This window comes from Simochromis diagramma, unplaced genomic scaffold, assembly GCF_900408965.1.
Source record: "Simochromis diagramma unplaced genomic scaffold, fSimDia1.1 OVJJ01000361.1, whole genome shotgun sequence".
Lineage (NCBI taxonomy): Eukaryota > Metazoa > Chordata > Actinopteri > Cichliformes > Cichlidae > Simochromis > Simochromis diagramma.
The window spans coordinates 5,691,973-5,709,857 of NW_024386860.1; the positions used below are offsets into that span (position 1 = coordinate 5,691,973).

Genomic DNA, 17,885 nt, shown 5'->3' on the forward strand with positions numbered 1-17,885 from the left:
TATCACTGATTGTTTCAGTGTTTCCTCAGCTAGGGGTGTGAATGCATAAGAGTTCAACTGAGGTAATTAACTCAAATCCACCTCCCTTCTCGTAGGCGTTTCTCCCCTATGTGTGTGAGCTGTAATGAACCCATTATTCCAGCCCCGGGCAGCGAGGAGACGGTCAGAGTGGTAGCTCTTGACAAGAACTTCCACCTCAAGTGTTACCGCTGTGAGGTAAGACCTATACATAGTTGTTTTTGTTGTTGTTTTTTATGTGTGTCACAGGGTGTTTCAGCTTCTGATAATCAATATTTCAATTACTCTGCAGGACTGTGCTCGCCCTCTCTCCATAGAAGCAGATGAAAATGGCTGCTATCCGCTGGATGGCAAGATCCTGTGTATGAAGTGCCACACCCAACGAGCCAAGCAGGCCGCGCACTGATTGGCTAAAGCAGCATCACTCAGTGTAACAATGAACCAAATCCAAAAGCACAGGATTCACCCAGCTGCAGATTTTTTGCCTTTGCGACAGGGCTTTGTTCAGTATATGTGCGCAGGTGTGTGGGTGAATGTTCAGCGTGAATATGTATGTTTGCATGCAGATAAAGTGTAGTATTTCCTTCGTCTTTGTTCACTTTATTCAGTGCAGAGGTAATGTACTGCACCGAAATTGGTTTTATTCCACATCTCCTATTCTCCAATCGCCCATCTCGCCTTCTTTGTTACTAGAGCCTTTTTTTTTTTTTTTTTTTTTTTTTTGGTGCCAATTGTATGTTTACGCTAAAAATTACCAGCAGAACTTGCACAAGAACAGTTGGGTCAAAAGAACAGTCTGATAAATATAAAGTTGCCTTTCTCTGTTTCTTGCCTAGATGTTGGTAGTAGCATCATAAACTGGTTCCACTGGCTGTATTCTTTCTCTTTGAGCATTTTAACTATGCTTTTTGTGCCTGAGACCGAGGAGTGTAAGAAACCTCCAAATTGACAGTCATGCAGATGTCACCATCCTTGTTGCCTGAGAGTAGAGTACATCTTTTAGATTTCGGTAGTTGTTACACAGCCAGGCATGATTAATGACGCTTTCCTGCCTAGAAAGTTCTTCATATCAGCTAGTCTACTCCTAATAGCATTTTAAAGTCGCGTAGGGCTTTAAGGCAACAGCAAAAAGAAAAATGGTGAATATTGCTTTGAGTTTTTGTGATGTGAATTTAATGCTTTACAGACATGCATTGAATTAACTCTTGTTGCTCTCGCTACTCGATGATATTGTATAAGGGCAAGATGAGAACAAATCAGCTTTTTTTTTTTTTCTCCTACAAAATAGTTTAGAGCTGATTGAACCATGCTAAGTATTTTTAGATGCATGCTTTGTGGACGGCGAGATTTCGTACAAACAAACGAGCACAGATTTCCCGAGCACAGACTCCATCCTGGGGATCTCACAATCAAAAACCGAGTTACTTTTAACGATCAGCTGTATGGCTGAAAACGGGACCTATCAAGTAATTTCACTGTGCAGGGGCCATTTTATTCAAAGTCATACTGAGAGCATTTTACACATGTGTAAATAAAATTGCCCCTGCACAAGGTCATTGTAAGCAAATAGAAACAAAACACCAGTGTTTGATGTGCATTTATTATCTCTTAGCTTATAAGCTTTGTATGATATAAATCATGGTCCTGTTTTTCCTAAGTATTAATAAGGTTGCATATGCAGCAGTACTAAAATAACCTGTCCTGACAGCAGGGCGATAGAAATGTAGAGGCATTTCAGTTCTAGGTAGCAATGTTTAAAAACACAGACCAAATCTTTCTGTTTAGAGCTTAAGATCAATAAAACGGTTACATGGGATTTGATGTTGTAACATTCAAGCGTGGTTTTTGTTTGTTTGTTTGACCTAAGTTTCTGGTCCGTTTCTCCCGTTGCCATGATTACCACTATTCTTGCCATTACTTAACTTTTGTACGTTTAGTCTGTTCGTGTCGGTTATATACTATTTTATTCTTTTCTTGCTGTTCTGTATTTTGCTAATTAAAGCTTACATTTATTTGGTTTCATTTTAACCTGGCGCTGTGCCTTCTCCATTATTGTATCCTATTGTTCCTTCTGAATTGAGCCTGGTTTGCAGCCACAGAAATGAATTCCTCGGTAAGAAAATTGCTGCTTGTGCTTGCAATTGAGCCTGGTGCAGTAAATCACCAGAATGACTAACAAAACATGGCAATAGTGATTCAGCATTGCATGCTATCTGTGGAAGCAGTGGTGGAATTTCCTCTAGTATTATGTCCTGTGTTTCCACCGACTACTCCACCTTTGTGGCCCTGCCTTTGTCATCACCATGTGATATAAACTCTATCATAATGCCTTCATGGCTGCGTTCATCAGGCATTGCATTGTGTTACATCCTATTGTATTACATGTGGATGCCTTGTCCTTTCATATAACTTTTTATACATTTGATATGTGTGAATGTCTTACATTATTCTAGTCCTATCCATCCTTTTTGGCTGTATCAAAAAATAAAGAGAAATGTTAAATCCATGTCCCAGTCTTTCAATTTCAGTTATGTGCTAATATAATGTATACACCCACATCGCTGGGTACACTGCACCCAACTGATACCCGTGAAGCATGTTTTCTCTCAGACCCTCAATGTGGTTCACTGCTAGAGTTTGACTGCTCTATCAGTTGTAAACAGCCATATGTTGCGCTGATAATGACGACAGCAGACCTGTGTGCGTATGCATTTAAGCGTACTTTCCAGGAAGAACTATTCACCCTGTTCCAATCCGATGCAGCAACGAATAAGCATAAGCAAGGTACTAGACTCAACTTACCACTACCTGCCTTGTTCTAAAGCTTTTACCACTACACACAGGAGTTATTCATGGTGTCACTGTAGTTCACAAATCCCAAAACATCCTGTCTGCTTAGAAGAACCGCAGCATTTGCTTGATGAGAAGAGTGAGTCGCAGCCTGCAGAGTGGTTTTTATCAGTGTCAGATGAGGAGAGAAGTGACTGATGAAAAGAGATAGCTGAGATGACAGCTATTTGACGGGGGGGGGGACAGGAGGCGGTAGACATGTAAAAGAGGATGTAACACGCAGGGAAAACACAAGTCAAGACTGAGTGAAACAGAGCTTGAGGTAAGATCTCAATAACAAAGTTGGTTATGTTGTTACCAAGCTGTTTTAGGCTAATGTGTATGTTGTAACTGCTGGAAACAAGGCCGAGTCACTGTGCCTAAGAAATATAATATTTAAAGAATGTGACTTTGAAAGGGTGAAGTCTGCAGTCTCTGCAAATTAGACTTAAACTGCTCTGTGCAAAAGATTGTGCTTAAATAAATTACATGAAACTCATTAAGTTGACATACATGCCCACCTAATGAATTTCATGTCATGTGTAGCTCTTGATCACGCATTGTTACTGTTAAAAGTAGTTTTTACGTAGAAAAATAAAAATCACTTCAGCTGCGCTATTGAATGTCTACGCGTATATAAGCAAGTATTTTTAAAGTTATTTTAAAACCACTTAAAATTTAGCACACATTAGCGAAAATGAGTCACTCTTCCTTGTTTTATATTTTGTTTCCAAGGAGAAAAACTTCCTTTTAATTATTTATAGTGGTCTTGAGCAATAGTTATCCAGGCTTTCTGAAGGTCTGTCTTTGGCCATTGGCTGCTCTTTTTTTTTTTTCATTCCAGTCCTTGTACCTGTCATTTTCAGAGCAATGTTTCTTTTTCTTTTATTTAAGTCACTTAACATTGGCCGAGAAATCACTCAAGCATAAAAGAGGCAACCTAGCAAATAGCCCATTTCCTTAATAGCCTGCTGAAAAAAACCCCAAAGTATGTTCCCATTTCTATAGTTAAAGCCACAACAAATGTCAGAGAATTCACAGGGATAAAGCAGTAATTTTTCTATTAACAAGATGATTGCAGGAGGGCTATTAGGCAAAGACTTGATATATATTGGCATGGTGTCCAGGGTATCCTAAAAGACTTTCTAAAACTGGACAAGCAGGTTACAAAAGAAAATAAACAATATCTAAAAGTCTTGTCTTTAAGAAATAGAGGGAGGGGGCAGTAAAGATCTGACACAGCACCTGAGAGATACATCTGTCTATTTAGCTGCATCCAGAACCTGGAAGGGTTCAGCCTTCCCCTCTACTGCAACTACTCACTCATTATCCCCACCAGATCCTGCAACAACTCGAGTCTGACCGACAGCGACTGCATATGTCATACTCTAACATCGAGCACCGAGTAAAACCAGCGTGGATGAAACATCGAAAATGTCTACTTTTCCTCTTAAGCTGCATCTTACTTGCTGGCATGATGGGACTAATCAAGCATCTGTCTCACCGTTTCCACACTGGTAGGAGTTCAGAAAAACACACCAATACGAGACAATGAATTCACAATTCTGCCATTTTGTCTGACTTTTGTCTCACTCTTTCCTGCAGTTACTCCGTGTCTCTCTCCTGCCTGTCAGTGGGCTTCAGCCCGTCTCTCCACATCTGCTGATCCCTTCACGCAACCCTGTGATTACTTTCTGTTCACATGTGGATCAGACAGACTTTTGCTGGACAGTGAAAGGCAACAAAGAAGTCATGGTTTTACTTTACATGCAGAAAACCAAAGAAAGTCTGTGCAGTCAAAGCAGGAAGATGGAGGACTAACAGAGGATAAAACACTGAGCAGAAAAGCTGTGTTGCTGCAGTATCTCAAGAAGATTTTAGGTATGAGTCTGTATTCAGTGGGAATTTTTTTTTAATGTCCTCTCTTGTGTGTGACTCCTCATTTCATGCTACCTTAACAAATGATCTAAATAGTTTCCTTTTTTTCCGGATCTGTATGTCAGAAACAGACAGCGGGATGAATAGTTCAGCAGTGCAGAAGACTAAAGGATTCTACAATTCCTGTCTGGATACAAAATCTATAGAAACTGCTGGCGCAGACCCCTTCCTCTCACTCATAAAGAAAGTATGATACTCATATTCCAAACATAGCAAGCTCTTCAAATCACACTTAAGCTTACATCGGTTATCATATGTGCTCATAAGACTTAATTACTTAAATTACCATTATGAACGTATCCCATTAAATTTTAAAAAACAAACAGAAACCATCACCAGTTTTTTAATGATGCCTGTTGGCCTACAGGAGGTGCTGTAACTACATGAACCACTGTCATAAACTTAGTTGAGGTCAAAAAGAAAAACAAACAGTTTAGCCGAATTGTCTCCTTTGTAGTTCTACAAGATCTAAAATGATTAGTCAATTTGTAATTTGACCAAATTTTGCAAAGTCCACCTTCTAAAATGACAGCGATTGCTTGTTTAACACTCAATATCTGCTGCCCAGAAGAATCAATCAGTTTAAAAACATCCCCTTTGGGTTCAGGAGACTCCAAACTGTTTGGTTACATTTTTTCCCCCAATTTCATCTACTAATCTTTTTTTCACTGTATCTTCTCCGTACGCAGCTGGGAGGCTGGGCCGTATCGGGGCAGTGGAATCAGACTGATTTCAACACCACCTTGGGATTGCTAATGAGAGACTACAATACCTTTCCATTCTTCAACATCTATGTGGGCAAAGAGCCTTATGAAGCAGCACGTGGGATTAACAAAAAATACATACAGGCTAGTATGAATTAAGATGATTTAGGTTTTGCTGCTCTGAGAGCTGCCAGAGCAATGTAAGCTTTGTGTTTTTGCTTTAAATCAAGTCTCCTCTTTGCCAACAGATTGATCAACCTGATTTGTTGATCCCAATTGAATGGAACAGCAAGACAGAGAAGTCTAGAGCTAAAACTGAGGTTGAGTATCCTTGTTGATTCAGGAAATGTCTTTAAATGAATACAAAAACATTTATCCATCCAACTAAGGCCTTTCTTTTTGTCCTGTCTCTTTTATCTAGACTCTACGTCCTTTCTTGGCCTCGTGTCAGCAATACCTCAACCTGCTGGGTGCCCCGAAGAGCAGCAGCTTGATCCATGTGGGCTCTTTCGTCTCTCTGTCCTCTCAGCTTGCTGTGGCATCTTCACCCCTGGACTCTCGCCTGTCCAAAGGACAGCTCTACCAGCGCATGACCATCAAAGAGCTACAGGTAAACAATTTACGTTTCTTTGTGCTGTGCTGCTCTTCTGATAGAAGCAATGTCTGTGCATACTGCAGAGACAGAAGTTTTACCTAAATCAAGGACAGATGATACCATTATACTGTACGTACTATTAGTCAGTAAAACGTAGCTACAAATTAACTAGAAAAACAATGACACCTATATTTTAGAAAAAATGCAAATACATAAATAGGACTGTACAGTAAGGATGCTATAGTGCATGTGTTTAGTGATATTTGGTCCACATTAACTTGAGTCAAGTTTTTGTATGTTCTAAACACCTTAATACCCTGCAGAGGTCACCAGTCCATCACTTAGCGAGCACATAGAGGCAGAGAATCATCATGCTCACACTCACACTTAAACTGAAATTAAACAATAAATACATTTAATTTAAAAAACAACAACAACACTTTGAGTACCTGTTGTCTGGATACATGTGATAACAGTATTTTTTATATGGAAATGTCCCTACAGAGACAAGCCCCTGCTATTGATTGGTTGGGCTGCCTCCAGGCTGCTTTCCATCCCCTGTCCCTCAGCGCAGATGACGATGTCCTTCTGCATAACTTACCCTACATCGTGCAGATGTCCAACACCATCATCAAATGGCAGAACAAGCCCGAACTGAGAAACAGGTACTGTAAAGTGACATAAAAATGACAAGCACATCCTTTCTCTTTTTTATGCTTATCTTTGTTGCTGGGTCATTTGTTTCCACTCAGCGCTCCCCTTCATACTTTTATGGTCCTCAATCTTCTGCACACCCTGATGCCTGCCATGGACTCCAGATTTTTTGAAACAGCAAAGAACTTTTCTATGGCTTTGGGTAACACTGAAGAGGTTAGCCGAATATGCTACAGAGGAAAGAAAAACTGGATCTGTGAATTGATTGGTTACTGTAATATCTTTATATTTTGGCTTTCCAACAGGAAGCTCCTCGCTGGAAACACTGTGTGCTGGAAACTGAGAGAGGATTTGACTCAGTTCTCACACATCTTCTCAGTGAAGTGACAGCACAGAAGGAGGTGAGGAGACATCTTGAGACCTAATGAATTCAATAGAGAGAAAAGGTTCTGTCTGATAATCTGTCATTTAACTCTCCAATAGGCAGAGAAGATTATTCAAAGTGTTTTTCACTCCTTCAAGTCCAAACTAAATGAGTTTGAGTGGACAGATCAGACATCTCGTCAGCTTGTCATGGAAAAGGTAACGAGTGAAGAATTTCTTTTCTTTTTTTAATTTCTTCAGAAACGAACAATTTTTAAGTTTGATATTTGTTAAACGATTCTGCAGGTTGATTCTGCAATTCCAAAACTATGGACTACAAAGGAGCCCTCTAGTGAAGCCAAGCTTGACCTGCTTTTTTCGGAGGTACATCAAAAACCTCTTGGTTTAATGTCTTGATGGCATTTATCTATGTGGGACTTAAACTATATCTCACTCAGTGCTGTCAGATAGAACTCTTTAGGATCCCAATGTCCATCTAAGTTTTAATTTGATCTGTTTGGATCTCACTTCAGGTGAAAATTCGCCACTTAATTCAGTAGCCTGTATGAGAGTCGAGCCAGCCTCCCTAGTTTTATTAGTTTTTAGTTTTATTATACCACAGAGTGACAGGTGGTGTGGAAAGGGCCCTCCACTGGAAAATAATGAGCTTACGCCCCAACATCAATGCAGTCTGCACCTGTTCGGCAACATTAGGTGGAAGATTTTTGAAGGGTGATGGATTCCCTAGATTTAATAGTGTTGGCAAAAAGGGATTAAACAAATTTGTGAATCTCTGTCCAAAAATTTGGTGATTTAGGACAGCTGCAAATCATGTGGGTCAATGTGCCCACCCCAGTCGGACATTTCCAGCATTCGGGGGTCTGTATGAGGTTCGCCCTGCATAATCTGTGTGGTGACCACTAAATTCGGTGTAGTAGTTTGAATTAAGTTAGTCTTGTTCTAAGTTCCCTGGACATCTTTTTAATATTCTGTAGATTCCTGATCAGTAAGCGCTACACTAAGGTCAGTTTCACAGGCTCATTGCAGGGTGGTGAGCCCTTTATCCATGTGTTTTACAAGCACTGAATAATATTTAGGGACCTCACAATTTCCCTCAAAGACTTTCCCAACATAGGTGAGATAGCCTATAGTTAAAGCAGGTGTGGAGGGAGATCCAAAGATCATGAGGAGTAGATGTAGACTTAGAATAGCTGCAAATATTTCAAAAACTGTCTCTGTGGCAGCTGAAACTGTGTCCCCCGTCACATAGATCTCCAAGAACAAGAATTCCTCTCTGAACCCAAGTCTCCAAAGAAATGGAGCCTTTTTAATGCTAAATTTGGGGTTAAGCCTTATAGAGGCCTCAGTGTGGAGGTGCATTTTCTTTGTTTTCTTTGTATTATTGTAAGGTATTTACCTTACAATATAAAGCGCCTTGAGGCAACTGTTGTTGTGATTTGCTGCTATATAAATAAAACTAAATTTAATTGAATGTTTATTTATCATATAGAAAATCTGTTAATGCCGCAATAATGACATTAAACTAATGGTAAAACTGTTACCACGAATCTCAACTTTTAAATACTATGTTGACATCACTGGTTTTGGAAAATAAGGATTAAAAAGTGTAGAAATAAAGCCAAACCACTGACCTTCAAATATCTATAATTTCAGATGATAGTCAGCAACCAAAACTTCTTCTCCAACTATGTCCAGCTTCTATCCCTGTGGCAGAAGAAACGCATTGAACTCCTGATCACCGAGCCTGAGGATATTGATATGTAAGTGTCAGCTTAAAGCTGATAGCTGCCAATAATCTGGAGTGTGCATTAATCTTTTCACTTTTCTTTTAGACTGTCCGTCACACCATTTCTCTTTGGTAAAAAGCTCCTCTTTCCCTTGGGAATGTTTGTACCTCCACTTTTCCATCCAACCTATCCTAGGTAACACATACACTCACTCAATAACTATTAAATGCCTCCCATTGTATTTTTCAAATAATTCCAGCATTGGACTTTTTCTGTAAACAGAGCCATTAATTATGGTGCAGCTGGTTTCCTTGTTGCTAAAGATATCCTCCACCTGCTTCTGCCTGACAGTAAGAGAGATTCACTTTCCTCTTCTTCATTTACTACACAAAAAATACATTTTGCTTTTGTTAGTAATATTATGTATATTTATCTCTGCAGTTTCGTCTCAAAGTAAGACCGTGAATGCTGTGGGTGAATGTGTGTGGACTCACTACCTCACAGTGTCAGAAAAGGCAGGCAGAGGTGGAGGGTTTCCGCTGTCAGCAGCACAGCAACAGGAGGTGTGGGTGCAGTATACTGCACTGCAGGTAGCGCTGCAGGTGAGGATCCATTGTCAGGCTTTAGTGTCTGTTTTTAAGGATGAGATCAAGTTTACATGTCTTCGTGTTATCTGCCTTTTTTTTCTTAGGCTTATCATCAGAATCTAATGCAACAGCCTAATGACACGTCTCTCTCAGGAATCTCATATACTCGCTTGTTCTTTAGATCCTTTTCTCAGGTGATGTACTTTCATTACTGTCTTTTCTTTTTCTGCTTTCCTCCCAGCTACACTCGAGTGTAATTCCCTGTAATGTGATTTATTTGCAGATTAACTGTGAAGCTGATCCATACCGTGACTCCATGCCTTTTAAACCCTCCTTCTTGATCACAGTCATTTGTGCCAAATATAACCTGTGTCCTACAAGCCCGCAGTGCTCCATTCAAACCAAGCAGAATTCATTACAAGCATGCTGACCAGTCTCCTCTGATTTGACATAAAAGGTGTACCTACCATAAGTAGGCTACAACCCAAAGCACACTTATGTATTTGCTTTTGTTGTAATTGTTAGGTTGTGTCTGCATGTTGTATAATTGCGCGAGCGGTTTAGTTTTGTTTGTTTTCATTTTTTGAAAACTGTTGAAACCTTGTTTCCAGCTTTGCTTTCAGTGATGAAAGTTGCCAGAAAAGGGACATTGGATTGAACAACAAAGTTCTCCTACTTAAAGATGATTTTGTTCATTTAACTTTAACCATCTTGAGTGGAAAAAGTAAAAGTTAAATTCAAAAATGGCCTGTTATTTTAAAATAAAATCATCCGAGATGAGTGGGAAAATGTATCTTTGCTCAAACTTCATATAAATAACATAAACATGTAAAAAAAATCCATGAATTCTGAAAAATATCCCCACCTGACCCGCAGCGTATCTTCTGATTTCTGTACACTAACTTTAAAATGTAATACAGTTCTGCAAATTGAAGTACATAATTGTATACATAAGGAATCAAAGCTAGAAGATGAACCTATCAAAATGTAGTTAGTAGAAGCCCTTCATATGCCATATGCACCCATCTGTCCCACATGGTAATATGACCTGAGAAAGATGACCCAAAATTTCCTCTAGTTATTATTAGAAAACACATAAAACATCAGGATAGCAATGCTTGTTTCTCTTCAGGGGTGTCAAACATAAGGCCTGGGGGCCAGAATCAGCCCGACAAAGACTCTAATCCAGCCCATTAAATGGCTTTGGAAAATGTGAGATTTTTAACTGTATTTTAGAGCTTTTCTTCTCCCATGGCAATTCACACTACACCAAAATGATTACGTTATAAATTTATGTATTTTACACCTTTATTTCTTACCATTTAGGCCCAAAGAATCATCTAGAGAGATTTCTTTCATTTACTACAGCAGCATTTCTTTATTATGTGGAAAAAGTGAGGTGTACTTTTAAAATTGCACTTCTTTTCCTTTTTCTTATATAAAATCATTTGACATCCCTGCTCTACATCACAGACATTAAACTAGTGCAATTTCACTTTTTAAACTAGGATTTATCCCATGATGCTCAAAGTTGCTTACACACACACACACGCACACAAAATATATTGAACAAAAGTTAGACTTTGGCTTCAGAATGTTACACTTGGAAGTGGGTTTAAAATTCATTTGGCTTCATTTAGGTGAGCAAACATGTGTTTTTGAGCCCTGAAATGCAGTGACTAAAATATCTGGTTCATAGTAACAATGTTGCTGATAATCAGTGTTTGTGTTTATTGTACTTTTCCATCCAACTGCTTATCCAAGGATAGGATGGTGGGGGTGCTGGAGGCAATTCCAACTCTTATGAGATGAGAGGCAGCATATACCCTTCACAGTCTTCCAGTCCATCGTAGGGCTAATATAGTTACACTCAATTCAGAATGACTAGTTAAACTGACAGGGATGTCTTTGCACTGTGGGAGGAAACTGAGGCACCAACATTTCTGTTGCTATCATTTATTTGTCTTTATCGCCTATAGGTACATGTCATGTAATGTCTATTTTCATCAAATGCATGCACTCAAAATAAAGTAGTCAAAAAAACCTACTTATTGATACTTGAGTGGACTCATCAATTATTTTGAATAACTTCCTGACTCAGTTAAGGCTCTGGACCAGCAACTGAAGAACTGTTATTTTTCAAAATGTCACAAAACCAGCATTCCTATTTTAAACTCTGACCAATACCTGTCAGTGAAACTCAGTAGAGGAGTTTCCATTATTTCAGATTTCTTCCTTAATTATGAAATAGTGTGTAAACTTCAAAAAATGCGGAGGAAAGCCACTGTTACAAACTCCAGGCAGCTGAGTGCACTGGGAAATGGTGCGAGCGAGAAGTCAGGAGTAAACACACATTTGAAGGTGATAAAACAGATAGAAAGACCTTCTAAAACTCCAGCTGGGAAAGGCCTCGGAAAAGCAGGAGCCAAACGTTTGGGCCGACTACTGAAACGAGCTATCCCTAACCAGGATGAGGCGACAGGAAAGGCGAACGCTTCTCTTCCCAGTGAGTCCCTGACGGTTCAGCTAAAGCTAAGCTAATCAGCCAACTGCTGAGGCTAGCTAAATTAATCCAAATTAAGAGTTTATGTGTCTTTGATTTTAATTATTTTTAAATCTGCTTTAGATTTCAAACAATAAAAAATAATACTATGACACAGAATTTATTTACAGGGTCTTTCCTAGTTCAAAATGGGTGGGGGGGCATTTTAGCAGCTGTTGATGAAGATGTTAAGATTTAGAGTACATAAAAGGGTCAGCTCAGTTTGGAGACAAAGTTTTAGAGGCAAGGCTGAGAAGGTCTGGACATGTGCAGAGGAAGGATAGAGGATATACTGGACAAAGGATGCTGAACATTTAGCTGGTTCATAACAAAATACAACAGTGAGAATGGATGGAGACATTTGTACTATACTATAACTGGTTTGCACTGATCTGTGATTTGAATGTTATTTTCTTCATTGATTTTTCAGAGACTCCCGTCCGGCTTTTCAAGCATCAGATTCAAACAGAGGCTGGAAATGCACCCAAGACAAATTCCGCAAAGCCAACCTCGCCTCACATCTCCCAGCTCATCCTCAGTGTGGTTTCCCAGTGCAAACACAGAGGCGGCATCTCCATGGCAGAACTCAAACAGATGCTGGCAGCTGGAGGCTATGATGTGGCCAAGAACAACAGGCGAGTGAACATAGAGACCAAGAGGCTGGTTAACAACGAGACACTTGTACGAACTACAAGAAATGCATCATTCAGACTCAACCATAAGGTAATGCACCTTTAATCTTTGGTAACTGGTATTAGTTCAACTAAATGCACCACTGCTGCGTGTAAGTTATGCATGTAGCTTATTGGCATTGTGGCTAAAAAGTGATTTTCTTGCCCGTGTGTTGCAGTATTACAGTGAGATTCTCAAAACAATTTCATGTCACATTAACTTTTACCCCCCAAAAAATAGAAGATGACAGACACAATTCAAGTGAGGACGATCCCAGTGAAGACTCCAAAGCCAAAAGCAGAGCTGAAGCTGACTCCGAAAACAGCAACAAGCAAATCCCCCAAAGGAGCAGAGAACCAAAAGAGACGAGTATTAAAGCCAAACCAAACCAAACCAAAGAGCAAATCACACCAAACAAGGGCAACACCTCGAAAAGTTAGATCACCCAAACTAAAACGCAAGCCTCGCAGAATGGCGGTCACAGCGCACAAACTAACACGCAAAACTCGCAAAGCGGCAGCCAAATCACACAAACAAAGAAGGAAGACAACCAAAGGAAGAAAATCACCAAAACCTGCTGGCAAGAAACGCAGACCTGCAACAAACAGGGGCGCACGAGTTCGAAAGGTACCGAGGAAGGCTCAAAAGACTCGGAGACGCCGACCAAACCAAGTTCAAAATCGACATAAAAAGCAAGCAAGACGAAGGCTTCCAAAATCAAAGTTGAGATCGAGGAAAGGCACTTACTACTACTGCTAGGCTGAGTCTTCATGGTAAACAGTAATAAACAGAACCCCTTTTAGCATCCTGAAATACACGTAGTTCTATGTTGTGTTTGTGTTCCCATATCATTTTTTCTTCACTTCACTGTGCAGACCATAGATCGCATAAAACATGGACAGTTTTCAGATACAAGTTCTGAAAAGTGAAGCTTCAGTGGAAACTTGTCTTTCTTTTAAATGCTACTTGGATGCGATACCTGTGGTTGCAAACATATCGTGTATTGAGGTCAGACAGACATGTGATCATTAACCATGTGATTGCCATTTTAAATGGGTGATAATGTAGAATCAAGTGAATAAGGCTTCAGTCACACGAGCCTAGAGACAGTCTGTGTCTACCTGGCAACCACCAGTTGTGATTGAAAAATGAGTATTCCCTGGCCTATTATGAGAGGTTGTTGGAGGTTGATGGCAGTCTCTGGGACATTGATTGCTAAAGTCCCCGACACACAGGCCTACAGGCTGTCAGTGATCTCCCTGACAATCACCTGTTGTTAGGGAAAAAGGGTATATTTCCAGCATAAACCTCCTTGTGAATGCTTTGATCAGCAGCACATTTTTGCAGTTTGAATGGAAGTGATGAACTTATTACCTTCAAACTAAAACTTGCACCCTTTGAAATATATTGGCTGCAGCACTGAGGCTGAACTTTATTCTGAGGGCAAACATTCGCCATTTCGTGTTGCATTTTTTTTCAAGTTTTACTACCGCTAGACTAGTAGTTGGCAAATGCAGGCAGATAAACTAAAACTGCATGCAACCATGGCAATCTGCTAGTAATCAGACCAAAGTGCTTTTAATGCAGCACCTTCTTTGCAACTGATTTTATCCTGGGAGAGCCGGCAACCTCGAGAAACCACTGTCAGCCAGTTGGAGAATACATGTCCCTAGCAACCGGTGATTGTATGACACCCAATATGGACTCTCAAAGCATTGTGCACATGACGTCACTTGAAAAACCTCACTAGGAGACAATTGCAAAACAGCTCTTGGACTTGACCTCTGAATACTATCTTGATGAGTTTATGGGCTGAGTCATGAGGCTTGGGTCATGTTGAATAAAATGTTATGTCCGTTTGTCAAACTGTGATCATTTCAGAAGGGAGTATTTTTCTGGTATCGTGGTTTCACAGTCAATTCTGTCTCTCATTACATTATCTTGATGCTTCGAAGCAGGACTTTATAAATCAGTGGGTGACATCACAGTAGCGATGTCCATCTTGTAGTTTATGGTTGTCTATGTGTGAACTCTTCAAACTTTGCACAAATCAAGAGCAGTCGTTATTTAGTCACACATTTTAATGTAACTACAACAATCCATAATCAAAACTGCAATTGATACTGGTATAAAAATAACTGCCATGCTCCTGCGTGGAAAAGGAACCAATCTATCTTCCACATGGTGCTCACATGCCATCGAATACATATACAGGACAGTGTATAGCAGGATAGAACATTGGGCATCAGTGGACACTCAGTCCAGTATTTCTAGTGCACTGAAATAAAGTCCATATAGTCAACTGTCTCTTTCCAGTCAGCATCAGCACTTTTCTATCCGTCACAGGATGCCCCACACCTCCTCAAAGGCAGAGCACATCTTGGCACAGGTCAGTGCTGCAGACAGGGGGTAGTTACTGATGGACACTGTCTTCTCTGTGTAGTCCACGTTAACCTAATAAGGACAGAGACATCAGTAACACACAAGGAGTATTTGACATAACTGTAACAGACTAAAAGAGTCTGTAAAAGAGAATGCCTCAATATATTTCTCACCGCTCCATGTGCGAATGCTCCAATCACCACTGCAGCTGGTCCCTCTGGTACCAAAGTCCGTGGGCACACGGCCTCTCCTGAAGAGAAGGAGGTGCTGATACGAGGGCAGCCGGGAGGTAGGTGATCAGACACTGGATTTTTAATCATCCTCAGGAGCTTCTGAGGACCATCAGCAGCCCTGACACTCAGCTTGTGCAGCAGCTGAACTAAGAAAGTAGAGAGAAGAAAGAAGAATTAGGAGAACAGTAATGGAGTGAAGGCTCACTTAAAGCCAGAACACATGGGAATAAGACTATTAAGTACAATGCCTACAGCATGATCAGTATGTGTATTATCCATGCAGAAAAAATAACAGTTATAGTTTACCCATAAGGCCACAGAAACGTGTGAATGTTCTTGGGATGCGGGTCTGCGGGTTGATCTCGATTAAAGCGTTTTTCTCTGTGTGGATGTAAACCTGCAACAGCCCCGCCCTGTTCAACGGACTGTCCATCAGCATGAGCAAACACTGGAAATACACAGTTCAAAGTTAAAACCATTCATACAGCCCTTCATCACAAACATGCCACTACGCTTTATATAAGAAAACACAGACATAAAGGATAAATAATAAAAAACACTCTAGTTAAATTTCAGACTTGATGTATTGATTTTTATTTCAATTTAATTTTACAATTTAGTTTCAGATTGCCTGCAAAGTATTTTGTTTCATTTTTCAGTTTCCTTATTAAGTGTTAGGCCAAGATATAAAAAGTTCAGGTAGGTAGGTATTACAATACAAACAAAAGGCAACTGACTCACAATCATGTACATATCCCTGTCTCAATAAAATGCGCACAAAAGCGGCTCATGTCTGTTGTCCTACTTTTATTTTTGATAGTTTTTTTGGTTGTTTTGTTCCTAAAGTACTTCTTACACTACTTCATATTATTCTTACACTACTTAGTACTTTTTATTCATACTATACTGTTATATATGTGCACTATTCAGATTAGTGAAATATTACTGATGCAGTAATGTGAAAAGTCAGCTAATGAAACATGCTGGTTTTGTTTTTGTCCCTCAGTTACACTGTAATAGTTCCTAAGTAGTAGGATTTGAGCAGGTCCAGATGTTAGGGATGTTGAGTCAATGATACTGTATTTCTGTAACTATTAAAAAAAACTAATATGTCACAGATTATAAATATCACAGACTAAGACAAATTAATATGAATTAAGACCACAATATTGTGCATACAATAAGTACCAGAGTAAGGAGCACTAAAAAGTAATCATAAGGATCTATTTATTTCTAAAGGGGACTTTTGGAAAGCGTTAGATCCCAGAAACCATGCTACGCAAAAAAAAGAAAGAGAGAAAAAGATATGAATATGCTCTTTTAGTGCTTTGATTCATACTGGGGGAGGATTGCTCCCCAGATTACTTTTTAAATGCAGAATACACTAAAACTAAATGACAGGCTTGATGCTCAGTACTGTGCTATCAAACATGCTTTTAACTGATAAGACATAATTAAAAGGCTTTTTTCAGATGTGTTCCATGGGATTTTTTGAAAATATGAATACAGCCGTAGCTTGAAATTATTTTGCTTGGCCTTTGGTGTGCTGTTGGCACATAATCGCTTCTCTCTTCAGGTGCCATCACAGCAGATCATCTTCCATCTCATCCCATCCCAGCAGCCCCCGTGTCACACCAACCCTCTGCATCACATATTCAACATCCTTTGTCTAATGTATCCACTATCTGTTCTCCGCTACGGATTTGTAAACCTTCCCTTTTATTCTCATTGCTATCCTTCTGTCACAAATAACCCCTCACGCTCATCTCCACCCACCCCACTGTGTCTGCACACTCTTCTTCACCTCTCTGGTGTGCTGCTGCCTGTTGTTTTGGTTGACCCAAGGTATTTCAACTCATCCACCTTCACTCCCTCTATTCTTTGCATCTTCTTTATTATCAGTATCATGATACTTTTGTTAATCCCAGCAACCTATTGTGATATTTCTGAATTGTGAGTTGATTCTCCTGACACCTAAAATGGACTTCTAATCATAAAATCAATAATATAATTGACTTAAACGCAATGAAACTCCACTCTGGTTAACTGTGACAGACTGACAAACACAAGTGACGAATAAGGCTGTACATTATTATTGAGGAATGAGTGTTTACCTGATGTGTGATATCTGGTCTTATTTTTCCGGGATCTCTTCCACTTTTGATGATCATATTTTTGTGTTGGTCGCAATTTAACAGCTCAAATGTTTTCCCGACCTGAAATATGAAAAACAAGCCAAAAGCATGTATTAACTCGCCTTAAGTGAAGTTATTATTAAGCATCGTTGTTGGTGTCACTTCCACTAAAAACGGGTAGGGGTTGCATCACAACAACGCGCAAAGACAGCTCCTTAGCTCCTTAGCGCCTTACCTTCACCGTCTCTAACGACGCTCCCTCCAGAATAACCACCAGCCTCCTCTCCGCCATGCGGTCGTGCAGGCTGCGGAGATATTTGGCTGGTTTAGGTTCATATTCGTCCAAATGTTCAAGACCACGCTTCTTCCCATTACCCGCCGCCATGATGCCTTCCTCTGGACTGTCGCAGGAAGTTCACGTCACTGCAGAGGTGCGCGTTCACAGGTGAGTGTATTGCACATAAAAATGTCATTTGTGGGGTTTT

At 39.9% G+C, this 17,885-nt stretch overlaps 3 protein-coding genes across 5 annotated transcripts in view; 2 read left to right on the forward strand and 1 right to left on the reverse strand.

Moving 5' to 3' along the window:
• Window positions 1-4,277, forward strand: part of zyx (zyxin) — a 20,392-nt gene extending 16,115 nt beyond the window's left edge. For both annotated transcript variants that reach the window (XM_040030032.1, XM_040030033.1), the window contains exons 9-11: window positions 96-216; window positions 311-3,130; window positions 4,187-4,277. In XM_040030032.1, the coding sequence (XP_039885966.1) occupies window positions 96-216; window positions 311-424 (235 nt within the window). In that variant the 3' untranslated portion in view covers window positions 425-3,130; window positions 4,187-4,277. The remainder of the gene's footprint in view (window positions 1-95; window positions 217-310; window positions 3,131-4,186) is intronic.
• Window positions 4,204-14,516, forward strand: kel (Kell metallo-endopeptidase (Kell blood group)). Of its 2 annotated transcripts, XM_040030028.1 has the most exons (18): window positions 4,204-4,364; window positions 4,453-4,728; window positions 4,851-4,972; window positions 5,475-5,633; window positions 5,738-5,809; window positions 5,911-6,099; window positions 6,589-6,749; window positions 6,837-6,954; window positions 7,044-7,139; window positions 7,222-7,320; window positions 7,408-7,485; window positions 8,776-8,882; window positions 8,955-9,044; window positions 9,132-9,199; window positions 9,291-9,451; window positions 9,541-9,630; window positions 12,409-12,701; window positions 12,891-14,510. In XM_040030028.1, the coding sequence occupies exons 1-17, from the start codon at window positions 4,226-4,228 to the stop codon at window positions 12,619-12,621; spliced, it is 2,238 nt and encodes a 745-aa protein (XP_039885962.1). In that variant the 5' UTR covers window positions 4,204-4,225; the 3' UTR covers window positions 12,622-12,701; window positions 12,891-14,510. The 2 variants fall into 2 exon arrangements, with proteins under 2 accessions (XP_039885962.1, XP_039885963.1); XM_040030029.1 differs by lacking the exons at window positions 4,204-4,364; window positions 4,851-4,972 and having other exon boundaries at window positions 4,614-4,728; window positions 12,891-14,516.
• Window positions 14,517-14,713: 197 nt separating this feature from the next.
• On the reverse strand, window positions 14,714-17,838 carry emg1 (EMG1 N1-specific pseudouridine methyltransferase). The gene is made up of 5 exons (XM_040030055.1): window positions 17,636-17,838; window positions 17,380-17,481; window positions 15,572-15,713; window positions 15,206-15,411; window positions 14,714-15,104 (listed from the first exon to the last, which is right to left on the reverse strand). The coding sequence occupies exons 1-5, from the start codon at window positions 17,783-17,785 to the stop codon at window positions 14,991-14,993; spliced, it is 714 nt and encodes a 237-aa protein (XP_039885989.1). The 5' UTR covers window positions 17,786-17,838; the 3' UTR covers window positions 14,714-14,990.
• Window positions 17,839-17,885: the final 47 nt, after the last annotated feature.